The sequence below is a fragment of the Triticum dicoccoides genome, chromosome 7B (genome assembly GCF_002162155.2).
Source record: "Triticum dicoccoides isolate Atlit2015 ecotype Zavitan chromosome 7B, WEW_v2.0, whole genome shotgun sequence".
Classification (NCBI taxonomy): Eukaryota; Viridiplantae; Streptophyta; class Magnoliopsida; order Poales; family Poaceae; genus Triticum; species Triticum dicoccoides.
In genome coordinates, this window is record NC_041393.1 from 623,787,642 (window position 1) to 623,799,646 (window position 12,005).

Below are 12,005 nucleotides of genomic sequence, written 5' to 3' on the forward strand. Positions count from 1 at the left end.
ACCTATCAATGTATTGATTCGCTTCCATGCGTATTGGAGAGAAAAAAAGTATCGTGAATTGTTCTTTTCCACCGACATAGTGATCTGGAGAGGAAGTATGATGTATTCATGGCTGAATAGTCGCTCTCCGGACCGATATGTACACCAGGCCACGCGACGAATTTTATCATGTGTAGAGCTCAACATCATTCGATTTCGTATAGCCATGCATGTTGAGTTCTTATGGTGCAAATTAGTACCATGCATGTTGAGTTCGGCCGAACTACTGCAAGTCATGCTTGGCAACCATTTATCATGTATGAGTACAGACGTTTGGCTTGTCATTCTCGATCTCTTTAGTTTCTACTACCGATATACAGTTACGAGTCAATGTGGGTTCTAAATTAAGTAGTCGCCGAATACTGTAGGTCCGGCTCAGCCCATATATCAGATAGAGAAAAGAAAAAGGAAAAATAACCCAGCCCAAGTAAAGTGTGCCACACCCTAGCAAAATGTGTTGGATCGGTCAATCACGCACGCACGCATGGCATCCTCTTCTTTTCCCCTGGATCTGGCTACCCAACTTTACTTTCATCATTTGTAATCCATCGTCGAAGCATGGAATCAATGCCAGCCAGGCCCATACTATAAATTGAGAGATATAAACTATATGACCAGGCAGCAAAAGAAGCAATTCTTTAACCAATCGCTCTTCATCCAGCACAAGAGAGAGAGGTCGATCATGGCGGAGGCGGTGATGGGGCCGCTGCTGGGGGCGCTGCAGGAGCTGGTGATGAAGGAGGCGCAAGCGATGGCGGCGGTGGACGACGACGTGCGGAACCTCCGGGACAAGCTCATGTGGCTGCAGGCCTTCCTCCGCGATGCCGAGCCCCGGCGGCGCGCCAGGAACGATGAGCTCACCAGGGTCTGCCTCCACCAGATACGTGGCGCCGTCTTTGACGCCGAGGACGCAGTTGACCGCTACTTCCTCAAGATCGACCTCTCCAAGTAGGATTCTGATGTCCCTGGCTTTGCTAATTTTTAGCCGTCAGAGAGATATTTTTTATATTTCAATTGTTTATACAACTTTATTATTTTAAAATGTAAAATGGTTCTTAGTTGACAAAGATTTTTTTTATGTCTCTATAATTATTAAACTATAAAATACTAAGGTTACAAAAAAGTAGAATTTTACTTGTTTAAAATGCGCAGACAGTGAAGTTGTGCATTCTAAAGTACTAAATTTATACAAAAAATAAATCGACTTAGACACAGAAAAAATCTCAGGCAACTGAGATTTCAATAGATCCCATTTTATAATGGTTTTGCTAATGCCCAGCTAACCGATTTGTCCTTACGACTTAGTCAATATGCAATTTTAATACTTCAAAATATGTAACTAGTATCACATTTTGAAGTACTAAAATTACAAAAGAATACAACTTTAGTAATTTAAAATCTAAAATTAATAAAATTTAAAAAAATTAAATTTCATAAAATATATATCCGTCTGAGGCTTAAAAACTCCCAGTCGACTAAGATATGTCTGTATTATATAACTCCAGGAACCAAAGTGGCTCCGAAATCGCCAATTGGTGATGAGCTGCACGTTGATTGAACCGCACATATATATTATAGGGCTAATAGAGCTAAATTATTTATACTATTGTTGAACTCCGAAGGTACCCAGGCTGGAGCCAAGCCGTCGTCCAATTCTTCATCGGATTGACCACGCAGGTCCGCGTGCGGAGGGACCTTTCAAGGAGAGTCGGATCCATCAACAAGAGGCTCGAGAGAATCATCGAGAACAAGGATAAGTACAAGATCGACAACCAGGATTCCTCATCAGTCACCACATGGAGGCCGTCCACTGACATCAGTGCTGCTATCGAAAATCTGTGAGCTGTCGAATCAATGTTTTTCTTTTTCATTCTAAAACTAGCGAGTTGGTCCATGTTTTTCCGCAACTAGATTTCATTATTCAATTCACATTAATATGATCTTTTATTATTTTACTTGTTCACCAACTAGTATTTAATTCAGTTCACCACTATAATAGTTTACATATATCATTAAAATATGGAAAAATTTATTCAAACATTGATGTCTAACAAATAAAGATAAAGTGCAATCTCGAGCTACTTCAAACAAAATAAACAAGTTATGTATATGAATTTTCTCTTTTACTCGTACATATATATCTTTTTTCCACTGCTATATTTTCTATAGAATTTACATTGGTATTATAATTTTCTAATGACTCCATAATTACTTTAAATTTAGATATTTCTGGATTTTGTATAGAATTTGTACGATAATAAAAATTATTATGAAAATAAATTTAAATCAAATATACTCTTAACTATCATACACAATTTATTACAAATTTAGATATTTCTGGATTTTTTAATAAAATTTGTACGAAAATAAAAATTATTATCTGAAATATTAGAATTAATTAAATAAGTGCCATCGTCCTGTCAAGCATGATCTAACAAATAAGTCATAGTTTTATTGATTGTTTTTTAAATATGATTTGTAATACGTTGATATTTCTTTATTCCCGAATTTACTAAATAAAATAGAGTTGTACAGAAATCTAACTAATAAAACATGCTTTTTATATTTTATTCCAAATTTAGTATATAAACTAGAGTTCTATTCATTGTCATGTAATAGGAGTTGTAATACATTTATATTTTATTATTCCGAATTTAATGAATAAAATAGAGTTGTACTCCTTCCCTTACAAATTATGTGAAGTGTTGGATCTATTTTCCTCCATACAGGCTTATATGAATGTTAATGAATTTAGAGATATATATCCAAAGTAGCTAGGTACATAGAATCGTCTATTCAAAATCTCAAAGGGGCAGCCCGGTCCATATAGCTCTCACATGCGTAAGGTCCGATGAAGGGTCCAACCATTTTGGGTCTATAGTACGCAGTCTTTCCCTACATTTCTGCAAAAGTTTGTTTTCAGGACTCTAACCCGTGACCTCATGGTCACATGGCAATAGCTTTACCGCTGTGCCAGGCCTCCCCTTCTATTCAAAATCTAAAACTTCAAATAATTTGGAACGGAGTGAGTATTCTACATTATCTATACCAATATAAAAAGACTCAAAGGGGCAGATCCAATTAATCTCGGCCATCGAATCATGTCAATTCAACGACCTAGACAATATCGAGCGCTCAAGACGCTTAGCATGCAGTTAATTTCATGCCAAATATACTGCTAATCATATAATAACACGCAAATAATATCATACCTAATATCCGCATGCACTTAACATACTTCCAAATTAACGTGCATTGCACGTACACATTGACTAGTCACCTAATAAAAGTTGTGTCTACATTATTATTATTCAAATTTAACAAATAAAACAAAGTTGTATTCATTATCCAGCTAAAAAAAGCAATTTCTTATATTTTTATTCCGAATTTAATATATAAAGCAGAGTTGCATTCAATGTCATGTAATAGAAGTTGTAACATATTTTATTCTATTATTCCAAACTTAATGAATAAAATAGAGTTTATATATACCCTGGTGTCCACCTAAACTTATTGTCATGTAATAAATGTGTATATAGAAACCCTAATAACACTTAAAAGTTGGACATGCATAGGGGTCGTTTCACGCTACCATTGGTGGGACGAGACGAGAAGCAAGAGGAAATGAGGAAGGTGCTCAACGAGGAATCCAAGCACCCCATGGTGATCACGTTGGCAGGGGAGAGCGGCCTGGGCAAGACAAAGTTGACGAAGGCGATCTACGAGGATCCCGTAACCAAGGAGCATTTCAGGGTGCGCGTGTGGGTGAGCTTCGCGCCAGGCCTCAGCGCCTCGCAGATCCTCAAGCTGGTCCTCCTGCGCCTGGCGCTGAAACCGACCAAGAGCAGCTACGACGGCGACGATGATCCCGGGGTAAGGCTACAAGCGGCGCTGCGAGCCAAGATCTACCTGCTGGTCCTCGACGGTGAGGTGAGCAGCACGGAGTGGAACGGCATCCTGTCCATCCTCGGGAGGACGAGCAGCGCCAAGAGCAGAGTGGTGAGGATCACACGGACGGACCCGGTGGCACAGTCCTCCAACTTCGTGGATAGGAATATCCTCCTTACGCACTTGGACAAGGGCACGTCCGTGGAGCTGTTCCGCAAGGCGCTCCTCTGGGGCAGGGGTGGTGAGAAGTATAACAGGATCTCAGCCGACGACCTAGAGATGAAGAAGCACCTGGATTCCATCCACGACGTCACCGGCGGTCTCCCGTTGTCTGTCGTGCTGCTGGCGGGCCTCCTGCAGACCAAGGAGTTCCCCGGGGAATGGACTCGCGTGTTCGAGCACCTCACGGACAAGTCCGGCAAGTCCAAACGGGACGACATCATACTCTCCATGTGCTTCGACGACCTCCCGCACGACCTGAAATCGTGCTTCCTCTACCTGGCATGCTTCCCAGTGAACATGCTGGTCAAGGCGCGCACCATGGTGTGCATGTGGATGGCGGAGGGTTTCCTGAGCCCCAGGGGGGGCATGACGATGGAGAAGGTGGGCAGCCATTTCCTGAACGAGCTGGCCCAGAGGCACCTCATCAACATCCCGCCCGTGGAGTACGCCGATCCTGGGTTCGAGAGCGTCACTGTGCAGTCCAGGGTCCACGACTTCCTGCTGCATGAGGCGCAGGAGGTCCACGGCGGCGACGATGTCCCGATGCTAACCACCACTCGCCGCCTCGCGCTGCAGAATCACAGCGATAAGTATGCTGCCCTCGCCACCCCTCTGCCCAAGCTGCGGTCCATCTTCTCAAGCTTTGAAAAAGAAGACACGGGGATGGGGACGGCGACGGCGGCGGCTCATGCTGCAGGTGACCGGAACAAGAAAGGTACAAACACCACCATTGCTCGGGTCTTCCCCCATCTTCTTCGGAGCCCCGGTAGCGCCTACACGGACCCGAAGACGATCATACAGAGGCTCCTGTGCAATTCCAAGTTCCTCCGTGTCATCAGTCTAGATGGCCTCGACATTGGCATCGAGTTACCCCATGAAATCGGGAGCGTGGTGCACCTGCAGCATCTCGCCATCACCTCCTGCTCCCTCAAGGTAATTGAGCTGTTTTCTTTTTCAAAATTTGAAGTCTATATTAGACTAAAATTAAAATATTCTAAAATACTAACCTCATGGATTGTCAAAAGCCGACAGGGGCATAGTGTCGGCATTTAAAAAGCCAACTCGAATGCATGTTGACTTTTGAGTAGCCGACTGGATCTAGTCACGTTTTTTTAGTTTAGAAAAAATCGAAAAGAGTGCAATTTCTTGTTTAAAAAACATTCGAATGAAAAACTATTGTCCAGGTAATACCACCGTCAATTGGAAAGCTGACCCGGCTCCAGACGCTGGACGTCCGAGGCACCGGCGTCAACGCGCTCCCGATGGGGTTCTGGAAAATAAGGACGTTGCGGCACGTGTTCGGGTCCATCCTCTTGCCCAGGCGAGTCGGCAACCTGGAGCAGCTACGGAACCTGACGACTGTAAACCATGGCAACAACGGTGCCTGGGACGAGAAAACCTTCTCCAGGATGGTACGCCTCAACATGCTGCACGTCGACGGGATCTCCGCAAGCAATGTGGAGGCCATCTACAAGCTCAAGTACCTCGTGATCCTCAACCTCGCTTCTGGAGATCAGGCGGTGATCCCCTCAGATCTGTTCACTAGATCCAACCTCCCACGCCTCCAGATGATGCGGCTGGCCGGGAAGATGGAGCAATCCCCGACATTGTCGGGCCGCAACTTTACACTCCCGACCCTGACGCAGTTGTTCCTGAAGAACACGATGGTGCCGCAGTCCTTCATCAACCAGCTGGGAATTGGCCTGCCACTCCTCTCCGTGCTCGTCCTGCTAGAAGGCGCCTGTGAATCGGAGAGCATCGTCTTCAGCACCGGGTTCCACAGCATCAAGTACGTGACGCTGGACGTGGAGCTGTTGCGGGTCGAGATCCAGAGCCCCGCATTTGGCCATAACCTCGTGCAGGTGGAGATCGTCACCTACTCCCCTGAAATCCTTGTTGATATCTCTCAGAAACCCGACATCAAGGACAAGATCAAGATCGACGATAAATACATCCGAGGTATGGCGGATCCCGCGCCTGAGGTGCCCAACGGTGCTCTCCAGGCCCTACTGAATCATCTAATGGCGGCCACCGGCGGGGCTCGTCCGATTGCGAGCCGTATTCAAACAAAACCTTAGATTAATTAATTTGATGAATATACATATTCCTGTTTGTGCTAGTTAATTACTAAGATTGAGAGTGTTCCTTGTGTGATCGTGTGCGTGTGTGCATGTGTGAATCTTACATGTTATGTCAGATTGTTTATTTGTGTGTGTGTGTGTGTGTGTGTGTGTGTAAATTGTTCATCTATCAATAATAATTGGATCATTCCAATCCATTTCCTCAGTCTGGTTATCCTTAATTCCAATCCATTTTGTCAATCAGTTGATATATGCTAGGCTGCAACATGAGCACATTCCAGGCATGCACTTCACGACAAACGACAGTAGTCCGTGGATCCTAGCGGGTGTAAATAGTACTGGCGTTGGCTGGCGCAAACGACACTAAGGGGTATTTGTTTACAGGGACTTATTGATGTAGGGACTTAAAAAAGTCCCTTTTAGTCCCATCTAAACCAAACAAGAGAGATTTAGAAGGACTTAAAGTGGGCATTTGAAACTTATGAAAGAAGACCCTGAGGGAGTCTTTTTGGAACTTCATCATCATAAAAAAATTGAGAAAAAAGAACTCAACCCGTGGATCAACTGCACCCATGTACAACACAAACTGCATAGTCGCCGAAGTGGGCTGCAAAACAATGTGCAAAAAAGGCACGACGGCGCTCATCGGTGATGTGTGGCGGAGAGGACTTCGTGGATTGAAGAAACGTTCTTCACGCATCCAATGACTGAACTGCAAGTGGAGATGAGGAACACGGAGTGCGTCGGCGTACTGCATGTGCTCGTGGTCAGAACTGCAAGCTGCCGTCGATAGAGCCACATGCCGCCCTGGGCCGAGTTGCATGCAACATATAAGTGAAATGCGCCTCCCATCCCATTAAAAATAAGTGAACCGGTCGCTCACAGCGATGCGTTAGCCAGCCAAGCAAATTGGTGCCCGAGCCTTTTTTGTGTGGACTGCGCGGAGGGCGAGCTGCATGGTGTGCACTGCCGTATTACACATCCATGGCCACGCACACGTGAAACTTGAACCAAATGAGCTGCAGGCAGTGCACGGATGCACGGGCGTAGTTCACTGGTTTTTGGGTACTGAACCGCCGACCCAAGTGCCCTGCAATGGAAGAGCAACCTGCACTGCTCGTGTTAGTGAAGAACACACATTGAAGAATTTGATCTGGGCATTTTTTTTGTACCTGCAGCATGGATGGAGGCGTCAAGGAACTACATGTTGGTGACGAGAGAGCTGCATGCGAGGGGTTCGCTGATCTGCACATCATGGTCGTCGGTGGGCACCTGATCGAGTGAAGGACAGGGGTGGTAGTCTTCTTTCCCAGTTGACATTGGCAGTAGGGGGAAATGAGTGTGAGCACTGACAGTAGGGGAGGGGAAGGACTGCGAGCGCGAGGGTGCACTACTAGGGAAAAGCTTAGCAGAGGGAAAGGACTGCAAGCGCGAGGGTGCACTACTAGGGAAAATCCTAGCAGTAGCACATGTTTTTGGCCTATCAGTAGCGCAGGTAAGCGCGTTACTGATACGGCGCTACAGCTAAAAATTACCAGTAGCGTGTGTCCACCCACGCTACTGCTATATCCACTTAGTAGTAGCGCTTCCTGGGAACAACGCTACTGGTAGTTACTATTAGCGCTTCTGGCAGCCCGCGCTACTACTATTATTCCATATTCTATTTCTTTTTTATTTCATGTTGTATTCATACACCTTTATACAAGTTTTCATACAGTAGCAATTTAGAGATTGTTTTTACATCATAATGAGTTATTACATCACTACGTGAAAGAACCGTGGACTAGTTTCACCACTTGAAACTAATCTGCGGTTCTTTCACCCAATGATATAATAAATATCATCATCATATCATTAACAACTTATCATCATAATACATCATTGTCATATAACACCTCCTCATGATCATCATTTTCATCAATGAAACATCATATAGCAAGTTGGTCACTAGTCATAATCACAACTCCTCCTCATCATCATCAACTCTAACACATTGTACCACATAATAACACATTATACCTAGGACCTACTTCTCTCTCATAGGACCTACTACCTTCTCTTAGATAAAACAACATAAAACAAGATAGTCTCTTACTCTCCATTATGGAGAATGGAGATTATCCTATCTCCAGTTCTTGCCCTTCGCACAATGTTGCTTCCAAGTAGCTCCCTACGAGTGACCATACATTTTTCCAATCTTTGATTGTCATGTCTTCATTAATTTAGAAATACGATATGAACAGGAGTGATTCGTAGGATGACATGGCCGTATATTCAAAACATCAAGGCGACTTTTCTGAAACATCAGATGAGGCACACACTCCTGCGGGATTATCTGTTGAAAAACATAGTAATAACTTTGTAGTTAGCAATATAGTTCAGTTTTAGAAGAATTTATGCAAAAGATGCATATATGTTGTAATACTAAAAAATCTTACCATGACATCTCCATGGATGTTACCATAGTTTAACACGTGCACTAGTGACATGTATTGACCATAATGTGGAGGAGTTTGATAATACATATTGTAATTCACAAGATCAGTAATAAATGCGATCAGATGATTTTTCTCCTGATAAGTTAATTCTGAGCCATCGGTGTAGTAGGTTTTGTCTATCATCTTCCGCACATTCTTTGGAGAATGAAAATAAGCTATCAATGGAAATAAGCTGTCAACTATTTTGAAATAACAATATAAATTACTTAATAACTATGTTTGAGAAACTCACATAGCGGTAGAATTGGAAGCGTATCAACAAGGACCCAAATGTACAAATTGTCCTTGGCGATGTCAAGATCACCAAGATCCATGGTGACAAGCATACCCTCATGAAAATCATACATCTTGCAAAGTGCTTCCCAATTCGGGCAACCAAAATGGGATATGCTCTCATAATTGTATAGATTTACCTCAAAATCCATAACATGATGGGTCCTTCGGTGAATTTTCTTTGTTTCCATACTTTCATGATTTTCAAAATCCATCCTCTCCAAGACATAGAGTCTTGCATGGCATGGGATAAGCTTGTCGAATTGTAAAAGACGAAAATTAGACGTTGAAGTAGTAGAAGTCGATCTTAATTACGAAAAAACACTTTGCGTCGTAGCGTACCGTTTCAACATCGAGGGTCTCCTGGAGCTTAATGCTGAAGCGCCGACCTTCTAACAAGTGAGGCATGTCGCAGAAACCCCGGTTGTTGCCACACCAGGAGCACTCCGCGAGACTTTCATCCGACGACATTTCCCATGTTCATAATTCAAAGATTAAACTTCTAAAATACAATATATGTACTACAAAAACTAAATTAGATCATTAGTATTCAACACGGGTTGACTATCGGCCCGTCGAGTCTTTTCTTGAAAACTCTCAGCTCACGTGGTGTATATATTCGACCGTTGGTGATGGTTGCTGCTCTCTTCGTCCTCGAGTGCATTAAACCTAAATGTCTAGCACATGGGAACGAAGGAGAAGCGACCCCCACGACAACAATCGACAATCTTCTTCTCTCATATATGGTGGACACGCTCCCTCACTGATTTTTCGACCGTCGGTGATGGCTGTTACTCCTTCCCTAGTGCATAACAAAGGTCTAGCACAAGGAGAAGGAGAAACGACCCCCACGACAACAATCGGGATTCTTTCTCTCTCTCATATATGGTGCAGACTTTCTCCCTCACTCATTTTTTGATTGTCAAGTATGGAGCCTCGATAGACTTAAAGTCAACCTGAAATGTCGTTTAATTATCTTTCTAGAAAATCGAGGCCACTCCATATTTCCTACATATTCTAGCACAAGTCATGCCAAAATTCATGGAAAAATCCGGCATGACCTTTGCTAAAAAAAGGACATATCGAGCGTCTGAAATTTACCGGAACGGAAATTAATCAACACTCTGGCAAAACATAGGCCACTCGGAGGTGTTACCTGCAAACATGGCCACTTGGGCAAGCACAGATCCTATTTGCATTCAAACTTGATGGTCATTGCATTCAAACTTGATGGTCATTGCATTTCAATGGTTGAAAATATGAACAAAAACATTTCAAAATATCCTATAGGACTCATGTTGACATGGAGATTTGGCTGGCCTCACCTCGAGGTCGGAGGGGGTTTGTGACGGGGACGACGGCGGAGACGGCATGGAGATTTGGCTGCAAAAACAAAATATAAATAAAAACATTATTATCCTCATCTTACGACTTAGTGAAACACTATAAGCTATCAACCAATCAAATGCGTATGCCTTGCATAGTGCTCTCCAATTTGAGCATTCAAAATAGGAGTAGTTCTCCAATTTGAGCATTCAATAAGCAAAACTAAATCATCTCTTGCGTCCATACATCGTCGAATATTATCACTAATACATCTTGAATAGTATCATACATATAACCTCACTAATACAGCTAAAACCCTAGCAAACGATGGGTATTGGCCCGGGCGGTGGACACCCAAAGAGAAGGAATCATCATAGGATCATAGCTCCAGTGAGATCCCTGAAGAACCTACCAGGTATTGGAGAACCTTCCCTCCAACGCAACCATTTAGCGATGGACGTGCTCGTCCTCCTCGCTGACACGGTGACGTACCACCTCCACGGGGTCCTCAAGCCTCCACATCGTCACTGGCCCACGCGACCGCCACCAAAGAAGGTTCAGGTCATCGACGGGCGGGCTCCTCACCAAGCTGCGCCTCCCGGAAGGTAGCACATCCCAGTACCAGCCCCACGGAGCCCAGGCCCGGACATGGCCCCTTTGATCAAGCAGCCCTCCTCCGGCGAGTCGACGACGAGAATGCAGGATAGGCATCATCGGCATCGATGTGGGAATAATTGCTTTAACTAGAAAATAAACTAGTTCTATTAATTTTCATACTAAAAATAAAATAGTTGTATTAATTCAACTAGTTCAACTAAGCACTTACTATAAATAAAAATAAACTAGTTCTTACTAAAAATAAACTAGTTCAACTAGTTCTATAATTTTCTTACTAAACAAAACTAGTTCTATTTCAACTAGTTCTTACTAAAAATAAACTAGGTCAACTAGTTCTATTAATTTTCTTAAAAATAAACTACTTCTATTAATTCAACTAGTTCTTACTAAAAATAAACTAGTTCAACTAGTTCTATTAATTTTCTTACTAATTCTATTAAACACTTACTAAAAAAAGTAAAAAAAACTATATTGATTTTTTCTCTAAACTAAACACTACTGCCCTAATTAACATCTAGTTAAACCCTACTGACCTAGTTCTTAAGCATCTACAAGTACTAACTATTGAACCCTAGCTAGGTACTTAACCATCTACAACTACTTAAGCACCATTGATGAACCCTAGGAATTTATCCTAAAAACTACTTAAGCATCTACAACTACTGCCCTAATTAACATCTAGTTTACAATTATATTTACTTAACTACATTGGGTGCACAATAACTATATAACTACTTAAGCATCTACAAGTAGTAGCTAATTTGATGAACCCTAACTAATTAGATGAACCCTAAAATTTGATGAACCCTAAGAACTCTAGCTAGGCAGAGGTAGGGGAGGAGGAGGAGGAGGAGGTGTAGGCGTGCTCACCTCGGGCGCCGGCGGAGTTAGGGAGCGGCCGAGGTTGGGGCACGCGGCGTCGAGGTCGGGGTCGGGGTCGGTGTCGAGGTCGAGGTCGGGGCCGGGGTCGGGGTCGGCGTCGAGGTCTAGGTCGGGGTCGAGGGCAGCAGAGGGCGTGTGGAGGACGACGGGAGAGCGCGTGGAGGTCGACGGCGATGCA

The 12,005-nt window shown here is 43.5% G+C and overlaps 1 protein-coding gene across 1 annotated transcript; it reads left to right on the forward strand.

Annotated features, from left to right (window-relative positions):
- Positions 1 to 719: 719 nt before the first annotated feature.
- On the forward strand, positions 720 to 6,374 carry LOC119335757 (putative disease resistance RPP13-like protein 3). The gene is made up of 4 exons (XM_037607838.1): positions 720 to 987; positions 1,662 to 1,877; positions 3,615 to 5,082; positions 5,334 to 6,374. The coding sequence occupies exons 1-4, from the start codon at positions 722 to 724 to the stop codon at positions 6,225 to 6,227; spliced, it is 2,844 nt and encodes a 947-aa protein (XP_037463735.1). The 5' UTR covers positions 720 to 721; the 3' UTR covers positions 6,228 to 6,374.
- The last annotated feature ends 5,631 nt before the right edge of the window (positions 6,375 to 12,005 follow it).